Below are 17,085 nucleotides of genomic sequence, written 5' to 3'. Positions count from 1 at the left end.
AGCACTGCTGAGAAACGGTTTCCCGGTTCTGCGTCTGGGAGCTCTTACAGGTGGAATCTCCCATCGACTCGCGTCAGGCGCACTTAGTTGTCCTGCTGGGCGAGAGGGGCCCCAGGTGCGGGGACGTCCAAGGTTGCATATGGTGGGCATCGGCACGGATGAGCTTGCACCTCCAGGAAGCGGCCCTGGGGCGCCCCGCCCTCCATTGCTTTGCAGACTCCACCCCCCAGCATGGCTTTTTTTTTTTTTTTTCTTTTTAGCTCTGGGGATCTGAGTTTCTGGGGATCTTCTATCCACTGCTTCCTATCCTGACCATTCTGAGTCACCTTCCTCTGCAGGAGTCCTTGTCCCTTCCAGGGGTGACCCGGACGCTGCCAGGCATTCCTCTAGGGCTTTCTGGATGTGTCTGCAGTGGAGCCAGCGTCCCGCTCCAGGGCGGGCAGATCACTTCGGGACAGGGAAGACGCTGTTCCCCTCCCGGGCTGCGTGTTTGGCTCTGTGCACATGCTTTGATGTGACACCCTGGTGATGAGCAGGTTGCAGGTTACAGGGACCTGGCCTGACGGGCCGTTTCTCTGTGGGTCCAGCTGCATTGAGATTGGCCTTGGTAATGTCCATGTGGGGCCCCAGGAGCCATGAGCCACTGCTATAAAGCCTATAGGGGATTCCAGGCTGTACTGAGGATAAGATCCAGTGGGTGGGATGGGGTGTGTTCTAGCCCAGGAGGCAGGAGATTTAGGTTTAAGCCCTGGCTTCTCTGGGCCTCAGTTTCCCCACGAGCAGAATGACCCAAGGCTCCGATAACAATCAGGGTAACTATTATGCCCAGCTGAGTGCTGGCCTGCAGTGGCCTTTCCCCAGCCCAGGGGTCTCCCCCATCCCTGAGAGGTGCTGGCCCCCCACCAGTCTCGGCTCCATGCTTTACCACCGAGTGCCTCAGTTTCCCCACTTGCACCAGGGCAGCGATGCTGCTATGCCCAGCTTGTTGAGAGTATTAAATAATGAGTAATCTCCCTATTGGCACTGGCACCCCAGAAATGCTGTCCACACCCCTAGGGCAGGTGAAACCTCTGCTCTTACTGACTTCCCCCAACCTGGCTAGAGAAAACAACCTTGAGGCTTTGTATCCAGGGCCTTGCAGATACTTGGAGGCTTCTGGAAGCACTGGGGTGAGGATCTACCACCCCTCCTCGAATCTTATCCAGCCTCAGGTGCCCACACATGCACAGCCTGGGGCTCTAACCCTCAGACTCAGATCCTTGCTACCAGCCTAGGGCGCAGGCCCCTCTGAAAGCCAGGTTTTCTCTGATCCAGTCTCCTGAACAAGGTCCTCCATCAGGCTCTGCCTTTCATTAACACGTGTGACCTTGAACAAGTCACTTCTCTTCTCTGAGCCTCAGTTTCCCCATTTGCCGAATGAGGGTGACCACCCAGCGCCGCCTGCTGGCAAGGCCCCCGGGTTGCCCCAAGGTGAATGGCCATCTTCTGACGGTGGTTCTCAAGGACAGGTGTCATTTCTGCAGAGCCCTGGTGACCCCTGTTTCCTTCAAGGAGGCAGCTATAATGAAGGAGGCCCAGTTACAGCAACAGAGCCTTTTTCTTCATCTGTCTTTTATTCTGCCCAAAGCATTGAAAGGAAATAGGAAAGGGATCTTAGGGAATCGTGTTTGTTTTGCTTTCTCTGTGTGTGTGAGCATGCGTGCATGTTTGGCAGAGGGCTTGCTGCTGTACCCACCCCATCCCTAATATTTATTTGATGTATTTTTCTTTTTGCCTTTTGCCCACCCTTCCTCCCCAGGAGCGGCTGCTGTGGCTAATAGACCTGATGGAGGTACTGTCCTTCCTGCCGGGCGGGGCTGGGGGAGTCCCTTAGCCAGGGCGGAGGTCGGGGGCTGTGCTCCTTCCCGCCACTCCCTTGCAACTGCACCCACCCTGGTGGGGACCTGGGGTTCTCCTTGATGCTTGCTGTCCCTCCTGTTGTCCGGCTCATCAGGTTTCCTCAGGCTCTGGAATGACACCACTGTCTGCCTAAAGCCCGGCCCTGCCACTTCCTTGCTGTGTGACCTCAGAAAGCGATTTTGCCTCTCTGAGCTCAGTTTTAGGATCTGTAAGATGATGATCATTTCTGTGCTGTGGGGCTGGTGAGAGACCTTCTGGCCTTTCATATGCTATAAACTCTGTCTGGAATGTTCTCCTTCCCGCTTCACACGTCCGGGCTGTCTCCTACCTGTGCGTCAGTCCTAGGCCCACGTGCCACCTCCTCCCAGAAGACATCCCTGATTCTCTGACTTCCCTGTGCCTCCTCCAGCCCCTTGTGTTTCCCATCATTGTGACTCTTGTCTCGTTATGTTCTAATAACGTTTACAAGCCTGGCTGGCCACTCCCCTTGACCAAAGCAGTGATTATGTCTGGAGTTACCATTGATTTTCCTAGTGCCCAGCCCAGAGCCTGGCCCATATTAATAATTGGGGCCTTATTTGTTTAACGTTTTATTTATTTTTGAGAGAGAGAGAGAGACAGAGCACAAGCTGGGGAGGGGCAGAAAGATACAGGGAGAGACAGAATCTGAAGCAGGCTCCAGCCTGCAAGCTATCAGCTTGGAGCCCGACACGGGGCTCAAACCCACGAACTGTGAGATCATGACCTGAGCTGAACTCAGATGCTTCCTCGACTGAGCCACCCCACCCCAGGCGCAGCTGGGGCCTTTCTTAATAATAGCAGTAGTTGGTACTTTGGAGAGCTCTCCATGGGGCTGTGATGGTGCTTTTCCAGTTGTGTCTGTTTTGACCTTCCCAGTAACTAGGACTGGCAGGTACCACCCTGATCTCCATTGTACAGGGAAGAAAACAAATCAGAGAGAGAAGGGACTTGGTCCTGGTCACTCAGCTAGGGCGTGGTGGAGTCAGGTCTCACTATTAACCTACTACCACCAAGTGCCGGGCATTGGTGTGCAACACCAGCATGCGGCCATGGGCTTTTACTGTAGCACTGGTGAGTGACCAACAACCCCCCCCCCAATCTGGATGGACAGCAAACCTTTCTTGTGGCCCAAATCCCGTGCCTCATGGACCTCACCTGCTTTCCTCTCTTAAAATGCCTGTCACGCGGCTCTAACCTGTCCCCGACTTTGTCCTCCCTGGGAAACGGGGGATGACGCTGGGACTCAGGCAGGGACCACATCTTTCTCCTGTCTGTGAGCCCAGTGCCAGCCGGGCTCAGGGACAGAGCTGCGGCCCCGGGCACGTGGAGAAGAAACTGCAGTGAACCCGGGCCGCTCAGGATTATCTTCGGACATTCCGGCCTCCTGAACGTGCACCTCCCACATCCTAGGAAAATGTCCTTTGCTCTGGCGTTCGGGCCAGCGGAGTGGCAGGCAGCCGGCTCTCGTGACCCAGATGCCCCAGACGGTCGCCCCAGAGGGAGCCGGTTTCCATTTGGCCCCAGGTCTGCGGGTCACACCGTGCAGTTATCAATCCCAGGTTCCATGTGGCTCACTCTGCAGCCGCGTTCCCTCAAGCCAGACAAAAATCGATCAAAGGAAATCTGATGCAGCATCTCCCCCCATTGACAAATTGCGTTTATTTCCCATTTGTCTAATAGAGACATTTGTCTAATAGAACCCTGGGAATTTTCCCTGCCTGCAATGTCATTCCCCTCCCATATAGATGTCAGCCAGGAGAGCGGAGCGGGATGAAGGCCTGCATGCCGTTTCTCCAATTCTTCATGTGGTGCGAGCCAGCCCGCGGCAGAGGAGCACGGGCTCCAAGCCTTGTGGCCCAAATCCCGTGCCTCATGGAGATCACCTGCTTTCCCAGCTCTGTTAAAATGCCTGTGTCTGAGTGCCACAGACGGGCTGGCTCTCCCCAAGGAGAAGCCGTGTCACCTTGGGCAGGTGACCTAAGCTTGTGGAGTTTCCGTGTCTGTACACTGGCTGATAAGACCAGCCACGTGTGGGTCGCTGTGAAGATTCGATGAGCTCAGCAGCAGACTTGCAGGTGTGGGGTACTGGGAGCCCATTCTGCCGACACTCTCACGGCTAGGAAAGGGCACCGCAGGGGCCAGCCTTAACTACAGCCCCTTTCCACCTCGAAGTGAGAGGTTTGCACTCCAGGCTTCTCATGTGCCTGGAAAGGGGTTTCCTGGGCCCACCAAAGGGTGCTGGAGCGGGGGCCCTGCCTCTAAAGGCCTTAGGACTCCTGTTCCCATGTGGTGAGGTGGGTAGAGGGTGCTGGGCGTGGCTGTGAGCACTTTGCTCCCCTGTGGCCTCCATACTTTCCTCTTCATCCAGGGTGAAAGGCGGGTGGAGAAGTTCAGGCCCTTTCAGCTACAGAGGCCCCCCGGTCGTCAAGGCAGCTCTGTCTAGAAACAGGGAGCAGTCTTCCCAATTCCTGTGTGCTGCCTTTGGTCCAGCCTAGACAGGTTTAGAGAGTCCTCTGTCGGGCAAGCCCTCCCGCAGTGGGGAAGCAGGAAGGAACCCAACCCGTCGCTTGTTCATCACCCACTCCTGCAGCAGACATTCACGGAGCGCCTCCCGCATGCCCTGCATGGGCAGGGCACTGGTCGCTGTTTGCGAAACAGACGACAGCACCTGCTGTCCTAACGCTTAGCACGTCTAGTCCGGGAGGCAGCCTGGAATCACATCGCCTACATAATTCATGCTCTGATAACTGGGTCGAGGACTCAGGCCCTGACTGATCCAGGGCATCAGGGAAGAGATGTTCGAGCTGAGATCCGAAGTTGTCGGCATCAGCCGGGCAACACACGGGCAAGGCAGCTGGTGGGCCGATCAGCAAGCGCAAGGGCCCCGAGCTCCAGGCTTATGGACCCTGGAAGGAACTGTGGGAGTTCAGCAGGGCCAGATGCCAGGGGTGAAGAGGAGACGGTGAGGGGATAGGGCAGGAGATGCCAGGGACTTGGGCTTAATCCTGGAACCCTGGAACACCACTGAGGGTCTTCTTTAAGAAAGTGACATGGTCTTGTTTGCACTTTTTGTTTCTTTTATTAAAGAGAGCATGTGTGAGCAGAGGAGAGGGGCAGAGAGAGAGAGTCCTAAGCAGGCTCCATGCCCTGCACAGAGCCCAGCGTAGAGCTCTATCCCACAACCCTGGGATCATGGCCGGGGTGGAAATCAAGAGTTGGATGCTCAACCAACTCAGGAGCCCTTGTTTGCATCTTGTAAGATTCTTCCTCTGTGTGTGGAGTGAGCTCAGAGGGGCGTGCAAATGGGGTGACCTGGCAGAGCTGCAGGCTCAGAGGGGCATGCAGACGGGGTGACCCGGTGGAGCCGCTGCTGCGGTCCCCGGATTCGAGGCCCGGGGCGAGGCTTGGCTTTCTGGCTTGAGTGGAACAGCCCTTTCCCTCCTGAGTGGCCGGGCCCGAGCCACCTGCACTGTCAGAGCCGTAAACTTCCCGGAGGCCTTCGTGAGCATCAGGGCGGCCGCAGCTTGGCCTCAGCCGGTGTCTGAAATAAGGAATGGACCTCCCGGCCGGTCCTTTCTGGCACATTTGCCTTCGTGTGGGCACTGGGGTAGGGGCGGGGGGTACCGGAAGCTGTTCCCAGCAAACAGGACCAAGTGGACATCGGCCAGCCCTGCTTCTCCAGAGCCTGATTCCACCGGGCTGCGTTGCCTTCATTTGTAAGGGAGGAGATGTGACATTTGGGTTGGAGGTTAATGCAGAGAGAGACACCGTGTTTTCCCTTGGCCAGTTCCCGGGTCACCAAGGGCTCTTCCAGCGCTGGAGATTCTGGGTCATTCTCTCTGGCCACTGAATGAAGCCCTGTTCCTGAGACCATTGGGAGGGAGGTGCAGGACAGCGGAAGGAGGTCTGTCTGTGCCTCACAGCCCCCCACCCCCACCCCGGGCACGTCTGTGGTTCCGTGGTCAGACACGAAGGTAGGAGGGGACAGCTGGTAAAAGCACCCAGAGCCGGCCGGGCCCCGGGACAGTTCCCACGGTCTCGGCCACACCGGCGAGTGTGGGTTCCAGGCCCCTGTTTGGGGGTCCTCTCTCTCCCGGCTCACCCCCTGCCCTTCCCCATCGGCTCCCAGACTTCCAGCCCCACCCTGTGCTTGGAGAGCTCGGGAGGGCACTGGTCCTGTCTCTGCCAGCTTGCCCCTCCCCCAGGCTCCAGCTCCATGTTCCTTTCGGACCCCCGAGTCCTGTCCCCTCCACCCCAGGCAGCCTGGCTGTCCTCTGAGAACACCAGGGCTCTGGCCCAACCCAGCCCACCTCGCTGTAGGTCCCTCCCCCATCCCGACCTTGCTGGGCTGAACAGCCCCACGTGGGGCTGCTACCACGCCTTGCTGTCCTAGACCTTCCTTGCTGTCCCCTTCACCCCCCGTCTTCCTTCTCGTCCTTCTCCCTTACTCCACTCTCTGCTTTTCCTTTTCCTTCCTCTGTCCCCCCCACCGGCCTCGGGCAGAAATCATGGCCCCCATAACGGACCTTCCAGGAACTTCTGTGACTCAGGGTCTCAGTTTCCCCAGATCCAGAGGCCTCGGGTGCATTTAGGGGCAGAGCGGGGGGGAGCCTGTTGTCCTGACGTCCCAGCAAAGAAGCAAAAAGAACAGAGAGCTGAAAATAGCACCTTTATGTAAGAGCCCTCCTGTGCTAATGAGGGGATGCAGGGAGAGTGAGCGGGCCGTTGGGCAGGAGCAGGAGGAAGGGAGGGGAGCCTCGTTTTGCTGAGGTGATGTCTGGGCCAGGAAGCAACAGCGCTTCAGAACCCGAGTCCACCTGGCAGAGGGCAGCACGGGTGATTGCCCTCCACCGCCTCGGTGTATTTTGGCCTCACAGTTCCCTCCGACCAGACCCCTGGGCTATAGGGACCCTGACCGTGCCAACTCGAAGAAAAAGAGGTTCTTCCTCTGAGAGGAAGGAGACTTTCTGAGCTGCCAAATTTGAGGAGTTAGGAGATGGGGAACAAGGCCAGCAGGTCCTGAGGTTGTCCTGGGGCCTGTGGCAAACAGCCTGAGTGACAGACTCACACCCTGTAGATGCCCAGCTTCCCGCCTTGTGCTTGCTGTGTGACCTTGGGCAGGTGGCCTTCCCTCTCTGAGCCTCTGTGACCTCAGCTGTAGAACGGATGAAGGGCCCCATCTAGCAAGACTGAGTGAGCTACCAAGTCTAAACATTCGGCTGGTCTCTGGCCTCCGCAGGGGAAGGAGGCCCCAAGCTGCTGGAGGGTGGTGGGGGGTGTGGATAGGAGGCCGGGACAGGCAAGCTGGCTCCTGCGTGAGCTCTGACCTTGGTCCTCCTCTCGAAGCCTGTTCCTCGAGCGTTTCTGCTGACGCATCCCCCGGGTTCTTTAGCCTGCTGTCTGTAGCTATTTCAGAAGCACCAGGAACATGGCTCGGGGACTCAGGGCCCCTGAGCGCCTGGGTCTGGCAGATGGAGCCTAGCAGGGCCGGGCTCGGGCCCGTCTGCTGTTTGCTCCACTAAAGGCCTCCCTCCCAGGGCTGCATGCATGTCACCGCTCCACCCTCACCCTCCCGACTCCCCATTCCTGCCTTTGGTATTGGCTCCAGGATGCTATATAGCGAAGAATGGGCCGAGGCAGGGGGCCGGTGATGGCAGTATGGCTTCGTTTCAGAGAGGGTCCCTCCCAGGACCCTCTGGTTCCCGTGGTGTTAGGGCCCTGCCCAATTCTGGCATAGTGCTGCACGGGCCCTGGGGCCACCCCCACCTGGGCTAGAAGCTTGACCTGATGTAGCCTGGCTGTGTGGTCTTGGGGAGGTCACTTCCCGCTCTTAGCTTAAGTGTAAACGATATGAGCCAGGGAGGCTCTGCGCGCCTGCCTCCCACGGAGAATCCAGTGAGATCATGTGAGTCAAACGCCCAGCAGAGGGCCTGGCACAGGGTCGTCCCCATTCTGTGGATGGATCTCTGGTCCCCTTCTGAGAGAAGGTCACACCTGCTCTGTGGTGTGCGGCAAAGACGTGCCTGTGTGTCAGGGCTCCAGATGCTTCCTCTCCCTGCCCGCAGGGGCCCAGGTACGACCGCTGGCCCCATCAGAGATCTTGAGCGGAAGTGTGTGGGCGTCCACTGTGTGTGCGGCCCTCTGCTAGGTGTCGGGGACACAGTGACCTGCTCATCACGTGTCCCCATGAGCCAGAGCTGCTCCTTAGACAGATGAGTGCTCAGAACTCCACACGTGCCACAACAGTACTGTTTCTGGGGAGCGCTGAGCTCATCACAGTTCAGGAGGAGGGAGACCTCTCTTTCCCTTCCACTGAAGTGTTCGTGGGGGCCAGGGCAGTGGGTGGGCAGCCGGGCCCTAAGCTTCTGATAGAACAGTGGTCGACCCTCGTATATTGTGCTAGGCCCTGTTCTGAGCAGTTTTTAGTGTCAATGCATCAGTCCCATGAGAGGGACCGCTGTTAAACCATTCTGCAGACGCAGAACCCAGCACAGAGCACATCCATGGTTTGTCCTGTCACTTGGCTCTGAGTGGCAGAGCAGGGTGTGACCTCAGAGAAGCCAGAAGTGGTGTCACTTTATCAGTGAGTGGGAGAGCATTCCCATCACTGTCCCCCGCAAGGGTCCCCCACCATCTGCATCGTCCAGGCTGCTAGCAGCCTGCAGGGGACAGGGGTGGAGAGGGGACGCCGAGGTTTGCATGTGAGCCTCAGCTTCGTTGGTGAAGTGGGGTACCTGTCCCAGCCTGACCTTGCCCCCAGAGGCATCACCCGGCCAGATGAGGAGCCCTGGGTGTGAAAGACTCCAAGCCGGGAGAGCCATGTGTCTTCTTGGTGGGTTTCTATGACTGGTCTTTGTGATTACGGGCCCTTTGCCCGCCCAGAATGTTCAAGGCTCCAGGAGTATCATTCAAGATGGGGATCAGTGTGGAGCGATGTGAGAGCCTGAGCCCCAGGGAGCATGGCCGCAGGGGACCCCTTCCATCCCAGCCCACTGCCTTCACGGGTCCTGCTCTCTCTACGAGATCTGGAGTTGCTGCCCTGCTTAATTCGCTGCCTGCTGGGGCCTTCTCCATGACAGCCAGAGATTGATTCATTCATTCACCCATCGATTCATTCATTTGCCTCATAAATATTTATCCAGCAGCAACTACCCTAAACACTGAGGATCGAGTAGGGACCACATAATCACAAGTCTTACCTTTGAGGAGTTTTTATCCTAATGGGAAAGACCAACAATAAGCAGATCAGTAATATAACATCAGGTGGTGATAAATCTTAGAAAAATGAAGCACAGTCAGGGGTTAGAGGTGGTGTGGGGGGTGGGGAGGGGTGATGTTTTAGACAGGGCTGGTCTAGGAAGGCCTTGCTGAGATCAGAGGTAAATGAAGTGAGGGAGTGAGTCAGGAGTGCCGTGCGGGCAAGGAAGAGCAGTGAGTGCAAAGGCCCTGAGGCAGGAATGGCCTTCCTGTTGGAGGAGTAGCAAGAAAGGGCCCACTCACTGGGCACAGTGATTGCAGACTTTGGAATTTTCTCCAGGGAGAATGGAAAGACCCTGGAGGGTTATGAGCTATGTGTTACCTGACTTACATTTCAAGGATCACATCCTGGCTGCTGGGTGAGGAATGGTGATCATTCTAAAGCAAAAACATAAAGCAGGGCAGGGGATGGGGGTTGTGACTAGAGGTGGGGTTGTCAGGATAGCCTTGTCCGAGGAGGTGATAATTTGGGGGAAGATCTTCAAGGTGGTTAGAACAAAGCATGCTTGTGGATAGCTGTTCCAGGTAGAGGGAACAGCCAATGTGAAGGCCCTGACATGCCTGCATTGTTCTAGCGTGGCTGGAGAGGAAGTGAGCAAAGGGAAGCTTCCTAGACGACAAACCCGACCACATCTCCATGGCAACCCCTGCCCTCTGCCTCAAGTCTCAGCAGCTCCGTGCTTGAGTCATGTGGACCTGCTTGAAAATTCTCAAACCTTCCTGCTTTACGCACGCCCTTCTCTCTGAAACACTGTCATTCCCTCCTCTGCCCAGATCGACGCCCACAAGACTCAGCTTTAAGCCATGCTCCCTACTCCAGGAAGCCTTCCTTGATAACCGCTCCCCTACTGCTTCTATGCCTATGTCTCCTACCTCCGTGCACAGTCTCCTCCTTGCTTGTTTGTGTCCGGCCCACGTCTCTAGGTTACAGAAGGCAGGGGTGGAATCTCACCTCCTCTGTGGCCCCAGGCCCTCCTCTCTGGAGCATTGAGACTGCTCCGCGTCAAAGGCCGCACTTGAGACCTGAGCCAGGTGCTGGCTGCGGAGGCTCTGTCGCCATGCCGGGCTCCGCGGGTGGCGGAGTGGCTCCCCGAGCCCTCAGGAGAGCTCCTTTAGAGACGGCTGCTGCTTGGCTCCCAGTGAAGGCCGAGGGATGGCCTCCCAGCACCTCAGCGCCACTTGACGGAGTTTGAGGCTTCTTTTAGGGAGTTGGAAAAGGAATCAAGAAATGGGCATTTTTACACAAGAAGGTCTATTGAAACTTTAACCACCTGCCTCACAATTGAAGCCGTTAAATTAAAAAGAGAGAGACTTTCCCCACCCACGTCTCCTGGGCATCCTGCCCCTTTCACACCTTCCTGGGATCCCATCCATGAGCACTGTGGGCTTCGGTAGCTCTGAGCAGGTGGGGCCCAGCTTTGGAGGCTCCCAGGCCAGGCCAGAGCCACCCCCCCCAGCACCCGTAGACCGTTCAGAGGAGGCCTGGAGAAGCTTCAAAGTAAAATTGATTTCAAAACGACCAGCAGGAAAACGGACATTAATTTTCCTGCGTAAATTCTACAAGAGTGAGGCCTGTCGGGACTTGCAGAAACCACAGGAAGGTGTCACAGGGCCCAGCAGGGATTTTGGTATCTCGGAGGGCAAACTGCTGTTTCCCTTTCTGTTTGTATTTGCTCACGTTGCTTTCTTCTCCGTTTCTAGAACACTCTGGACCTGGAGGAAACCGGTGAGGCTGTCCAGAGCAATATGAACACCCTTCCAGATGTTTCCCTGGTGAGACCCTCCCCGGTTCTCTCACTGAGGTTTTGCCCTCCCTGATCCGTCTGAGCCCCCGGGGGAACGGGGGGGCTGGCTTCTGGTGAAAGCCAGGGGCCCCCAGCCCCAGGCCTGTGCCCAAGGGCGTCACTCGGGCCTCTCCAGCAGCCAGACTGGGGATTTTAGGGGGGGGCGGGGCGTCAGGCTGTTTGTTTCCTGAGTTGGTGTTAGTTTTGCTATGTTATCTGAACGTTATCATCGCATGTACCGAAAACACAGAGCGTGTGAACTCCCTGAAGGGGCCACATGACCACCCTGGAAATGGGAGTTAAATGTGACCTCGGCTGTGTGCCCGTCACCAGCCTCGTCAGCACCACCTTGGTGTTTCTGACCCAAATAACTTTCTGAACAGCCTAGACTCTGGAGCCAGACTGCCTGGGTTCAAATCCCACCTCTGCCACTGACTGTGTGACGTCGGGCAAGTTTAAACCTCTCTGTGCCTCGGTTCTCCACTCTGTAAAATGGGGGTGATAATTGTGTACCTACCCTGCAAGTTTGTGGCAAGAAGTAATAGTTCATTTAAGTAAAAGGTTTGTGACGGTGCCCGCACTGCCATCCAAACTCTACAAGTGTTGGATGTTGGCATAAGCCGAGAGGAGAGAGCAATGGCCGTAGCCATGGCTGCTGCTCCCCATGCACCTGCTGTGTGTGGCAGGCACCTGCTGGCACGTTACACACGTGGTTCCGCACATCCCCTCACCTCTGCCGGCTAGATGCAGGTTTCCCCATTGCCCGGATGACCCAGAGAGGTGCCGTGACCTGCCCACACAGCCCCCGAGCCTCTGCGACTGTCACTTTCTATCCATTCCCTCTCCCTGCAGTGCTGCACCCCTGCTGTCTCTAGGGGCCATGATACCCTTCTAAAAAGAAAAGCCACGTGGAAACTAATTTGACAATAAACTATTTGTAAAAAAAAAAAAAAGTTCCTGGAAAAAAAAAAAAAAAGAAAAGCCAAAGAAATACTTTTTCTGTTGTTGTTTTCCCATTCTCTGCATCCACCTCTAAGTGAGTGTTGTTCCCTGTGACAAGCCCTGGCCGACACCAAGAACTTCAGTTCCCAGAGGTAACGATGCCATTCCCCAGAGACGCCGGCCAAGATCCCGACGCTTATCAGTTGCCGAGACGGAGGGGGGGAGAAGCTTTCCACTCGAGTGTTGCATTATTCAGAGCAGTGTAGCCAGGAGCCGATAGAGCAGGACGGAACTCCAGCCGGGGCCTGGTCCGCTCGGGGCCCGGTCCGCTCGGGGCCCCTCTCCACCAGCCACGATGGGCTCTGACTCATTCGACTCTTGTTGGGTTTTTTGGCAGGATGATGTGAAAGCCGCCCCCGAGGGGCTGCCTGGCTACAAGCCGCCGCCCCCCCCACCCCCTCTGGCCCCAGGCCACGACCGCCCGCCTGCCCAGCAGAGGAAGCCAGGGAAGGAGGACCTGCAGCCACCTTCCTCCACGTCTTCCCGCTCGGGCATCGTCTTCTCGGCCCCTCGGAACCACAGCCCGCTGGCGGGCACCGCACCCGCCCCGGGGGCCCCCCCAGCACAAGACTCGCCCTACTCCCCCATCTACGCCTCTGTCTCTCCTGCCAACCCCGGCTCCAAGAGGCCGCCGGACGCCCACCTGGCCCTGGTCAGCCAGCACCCCATCGGCCCCTTTCCGCGAGTCCAGTCGCCGCCACACCTGAAAAGCACCCCCCCAGAGGCCACGCTGGCAGGGGGCTGCCTCCCGCCACCCTCCCCCTCCGGCCGGCCGGACGTGACAGGCACAAACCAGCACTTCGTCATGGTGGAGGTGCACCGGCCGGACAGCGAGCCGGACGTGAACGAAGTGAGGGCACTGCCCCAGACTCGCAGTGAGTACCGGCCGGCCCCGCGTGGGCTGGGCTCAGGGTGCCCTCTCGGTGGTCGTGGGGGCGTCCAGGCCCTTGCAGGCGGATCTGCCCGTCGACACTGAGTGTGGAAGCAGGTACTCGCTCAGCGTGCCCTGTGCAGGGCCGGGGTGCCCGGGGACAGGGTCCTGAGACTGTGTTGATGTGAGCGTGAGCCCTAGCTCTGCCACTTGGAACTAAGTGCATGACCGCGGACAAGCCATGGGGAGGAGATTCGGTGACAGCCCGCCAGGCCACTGGGAGGGTCGGGCTCCTCTAGCACATCCGGACCTGGTTGCCCCGCAGCCCCCGACTGTCTCCCCAGTGACACTGGACTCTTTGAGGGCAGGGCTGGCCTCTGTGGTCTCCGTCCCCAGGGCCTGGCACAGAGTGTTGAAATTACGGTGTCTGGGACCCCCTGGAGGTCTCCAGAGCCGGGGCTGCAGGGTCAGAGTGCAGGCTGGACCTTCTAGACACCTGGGGCCAAGCTGCGGCCCCTGAATTTCCAGGGGTGCCCAACTGAGGAGTTGGGGGGCGGCTTATGGCCAGCTTGTTTTTCCCAGAAAGCCGGGACCCTCTGTGCGTTCTAGACCTCCTTCTCTGTAGCAAATTGGGTGCATTTTGCTGGGTTCTGCTGCCATCTTGTGGCTAAAGTGATATAAAACTCAGCTGTGGCCAGGGAAGGGGGCAGGCGGGGGGGGGGGGTGTAGGAGGGGAGGGGCGGTGTGTGCGAGCTGAGCGCCCACTGTATGCCAAGCAGTGGGCGGGCTAGGATGCAGAGTGCAGGGCCCCCGGGCTCAGGAGCTTGGTGACGGATGGCAGGGTGTGGTGAGGGAAACCGGAGGTGTCTGGCACGGAGCCCAGCACACGGCGATGAAAGCGGTCAGCCTGGCAGTACTTCCTGTGCGCCGGATGTGGTTCTAGTGGGCTTGCCTCTATTATCACCTCATCTAACCCTACCAGCAGCCCTGTGAGGCTGGCGCTATTATCCCCATTGTTCAGATGAAAATACTGAGGCACAGAAAGTAACCGTGGAAGGGAGAAGTTTAGCCCAAGCCTGTGCTCTTGCTGGCTTCACCCTACACATCGTATCTATTCGTCATCTTGTATCTATTCGTCATCGTGATAACGCCATCAGATGGGTACCCTTGCTTTTGTACTGAAACAAAAACATGAAGGTTCAGAGAAGCTGTGTAAGTCACCCTGGTTTGCACAGCTGGTCAGAGGGGATTCAGATCTGACCTGGCCGACTCTAGCATGTCCCAAACAAGGGGCCAAGCCACTACGCACACAGTGAAACAGCTTTTGGGTTGACTGGTGAATGAGGGTCTGTGCCCACCACTCAGCCTGGGGCTGTGGAGGATACAGACCAGGCATGGCAAACGTTCCATTTTTAAAGGTTTATTTATTTATTTTGAGAGAGAGCGTGCACAAGTGGGGAGGGCCTGAGAGAGAGAGGGAGAGAGAGAAAATCTCAAGCAGGCTCCGCACCACCAGTGCAGAGCCCGATGCCCAAGGCTCGATCTCACAAACCATGAGGTCATGACCTGAGCCAATGTTGGATGCTTAATCAGCTGGGCCACCCAGGTGTCCCAAACTTTCTACTTTTTAATTGAGGGGCTAGAGATTTAATTTTTATACAAACTATCTGAATTTGAATGTGTTGGTTCATCATTAAAATTTGACAGCATGGTGCACGTTAAAAAACAACCCACATTTATAGGCTGGGTTTGCCTCCTGACCTCTGTTTTAGTCATTCTGCCATGGGCTGAGAACTGGGTGGTCAGAGCAGAAATTCTGGCTGTCTTGGAACCAGAGCCAGCCAGAAGGGCTGGTCTCCATGGTGGAAAGGTGTCTGGAAGTCTCCTCTCCCTCTAGCCCTGTGATCCCTTCATTCCTCCCTAGTCCGTGCCTGGGGGAATCCCCACAGCCTTCCAGCCTGCAGCTCCATCACCTCCTCCAGGAAGCCCTCCCTGACCCCAACTGTATTAAACCATCGCTCTTCTGCCTGTCCCCCTGTCCCAGCAGCCTCCACACTCTCCCAGCTCTCGGACAGCGGGCAGACCCTGAGCGAGGACAGTGGCGTGGACGCCGGCGAGGCAGAGGCCAGCGCCCCAGGCCGAGGCAGACAGATGGCATCCACCAAGAGCAGGAGTAGCAAGGAGCCACCTCGGAATGAGAGGACCACAGAGGGGGCCACCAAACCGGTGAGCGAGGCGGGGTCAGAGGACTGGGGTTGCGGGGAGGGCCCCAGGTGGGGAGCAGGAGGTCCCCAACCAGGATTCAGCTTGACAGGGGCCCATGGGGAGGAAGTGAGCCCCCATCACTGGAGGGTTGTGGGTACAGGAAAGCGCTGTGTCAGGAGTCGGGAGGCCCAGCTTAGGCCCTCCCTCGGCCGCTGCACTGACAAGTCAAGCACTAAAAGTCGGTCTCGAGGGTCTTCAGGCTCAGTTCTGAGATGACACACGGGCTAAGGCAGTCAGGCCTGCGTCTGAGTCCTGGGGCCACCACGTGGCAGCCCCAGGCCAGCCCCTTAGCCTCCTGAGCCACAGGGATTTTTGAAGCAGTTCGCCATCTGGGAACACTAGGGTCTTAGCTTAGCGCTGGCATACTGGTGGCTCCCTTCGAACCCAGGGGACAGGTCATAGTCGGTCCGGCCCCCCCAGCCAAGCCTGTCTGCCGAGAAGGACTCGGCCACTGGTGTCCTTGCTCGCACCTGCAGCCCGGACTCCTGGAGCCCACGTCCACCCTGGTCCGCGTGAAGAAAAGCGCGGCCACCCTGGGCATCGCCATCGAGGGTGGTGCCGACACCCGGCAGCCCCTGCCTAGGATCGTCACAATTCAGGTACCTCCCCGGGCCCCCACCTGATCAGGTGTCCCCACTCTCGGCATCTCAGGCCTCTGCCACGCGGGCAGACCCAGGCCTCTGGCCCTCAGGTGCCTTGTGCGCCCCTGCCCTGTGTTTTGCCCGTGCAGCGCGGCGGTTCGGCCCACAACTGTGGGCAGCTCAAGGTGGGCCACGTGATCCTGGAGGTGAACGGGCTGACGCTTCGGGGCAAGGAGCACCGGGAGGCCGCGCGCGTCATCGCCGAGGCCTTCAAGACCAAGGAGCGCGACTACGTCGACTTTCTGGTCACCGAGTTCAATGTGATGCTCTAGAGGCTGAGGCCCGACGGCCTCCCTCTGCGGCCCAGTCCCAGGCCCCAGTCCCTCCTCCCTCCCGGCACTAGCGAGCCCCGTGAGGGCCAGGGCTGCGTGGCCAGGCAGCAGCAAGACGCCCCCGCTCTTTCCCGGCCTACTGGCCCAGAAATAGAAGAAGGCCCAGCGGGGCAGACAGAAGGGCAGGTCAGGATCCGGGGTCGTGCCCGGCGTACACAGTAGGCGCCCAGTACAGCATGGGTTCAGGAAGGAGAGGACGTCCTCCTGAGGCCTTCCAGGACCCGTTCCTCTGGGTCGGATAAGGGGCACGGTGCCCCCCTCCCCCGCCAGCTGGGGCCTGGCCCGTCCTCATATGTCTGAGCCTTTATCTGGAGTGAGGCCACGTGAGAATTCACGGACACACCCCAGCCAGGGGGCATCTCACAGGACCTTCAGTGCCACAAATAAGCATCAAGGAACCCCCCCCTCCATTCCACACCCCCTTTCTTCCTGGCTCCTTATCCCCCCCAAAGTATTTATTATTTATTTCCCCTCTCCTCACCCCTGGGGACCCCAAGCCCTCAGCTTCCTGCCGCACCCCCAGCTTATCCCAGAGGCCTTGCAGGTGACCAGCGACGTCGGTGTATTTATATACAGAGCTTATGACTTTAATTTTTCAATAAAGAAATCGGAACAAGGTTAGGGTCCGCATGCTGTGCGGCCTGCCTTTGTGGCTGGGGTTCTGACTGCTCCTGACCTGAACGGGGGTGGGTACTACAGACCATGACACGCAGAGTAAGACATACCGCCAGCCTCTCCCTCTGCCCCCCGCCCCCCAGCATCAGTGTGGGACCCACGGTCGGCGGGTGGGCGGGGTATCTGCGCCACACCCACATCTTAGAGAGCACGTTACTTGAAGGCTGTTCACAGAAAAGACTTTTAAATGGAAACGCACAGGTTTGTTATGGGGCAGGACGCACAATGTGCTTGGATGCTTCAAAACACAGAGGTGGCCTGTCTCAGGGTAGATCCCAGAAGCCGACTCTCAGGAATGAGGATTCGAGGAGGATTCGTATGCAAGTGATTCGTTAAGG

At 57.9% G+C, this 17,085-nt stretch overlaps 1 protein-coding gene across 4 annotated transcripts in view; it reads left to right on the top strand.

The window, feature by feature from the left end:
• The window catches only part of WHRN (whirlin), a 92,767-nt gene extending 76,079 nt beyond the window's left edge, over nt 1–16,688 (top strand). Inside the window, exons 8-13 of one of the 4 annotated variants that reach the window (XM_039240241.1) lie at nt 1,799–1,831; nt 10,879–10,950; nt 12,301–12,838; nt 14,879–15,060; nt 15,576–15,698; nt 15,830–16,688. In XM_039240241.1, coding sequence (XP_039096172.1) covers nt 1,799–1,831; nt 10,879–10,950; nt 12,301–12,838; nt 14,879–15,060; nt 15,576–15,698; nt 15,830–16,012 — 1,131 coding nt within the window. In that variant the 3' untranslated portion in view covers nt 16,013–16,688. The remainder of the gene's footprint in view (nt 1–1,798; nt 1,832–10,878; nt 10,951–12,300; nt 12,839–14,878; nt 15,061–15,575; nt 15,699–15,829) is intronic. The other 3 variants (XM_039240250.1, XM_039240264.1, XM_039240257.1) reach the window with 3 other exon arrangements.
• Nucleotides 16,689–17,085: the final 397 nt, after the last annotated feature.

This window comes from Hyaena hyaena, unplaced genomic scaffold (genome assembly GCF_003009895.1).
Source record: "Hyaena hyaena isolate Hyena2069 unplaced genomic scaffold, ASM300989v1 scaffold_6, whole genome shotgun sequence".
Classification (NCBI taxonomy): Eukaryota; Metazoa; Chordata; class Mammalia; order Carnivora; family Hyaenidae; genus Hyaena; species Hyaena hyaena.
Note: the sequence above shows the minus strand (reverse complement) of the source record. Positions and strands in the feature narration are given on the sequence as shown.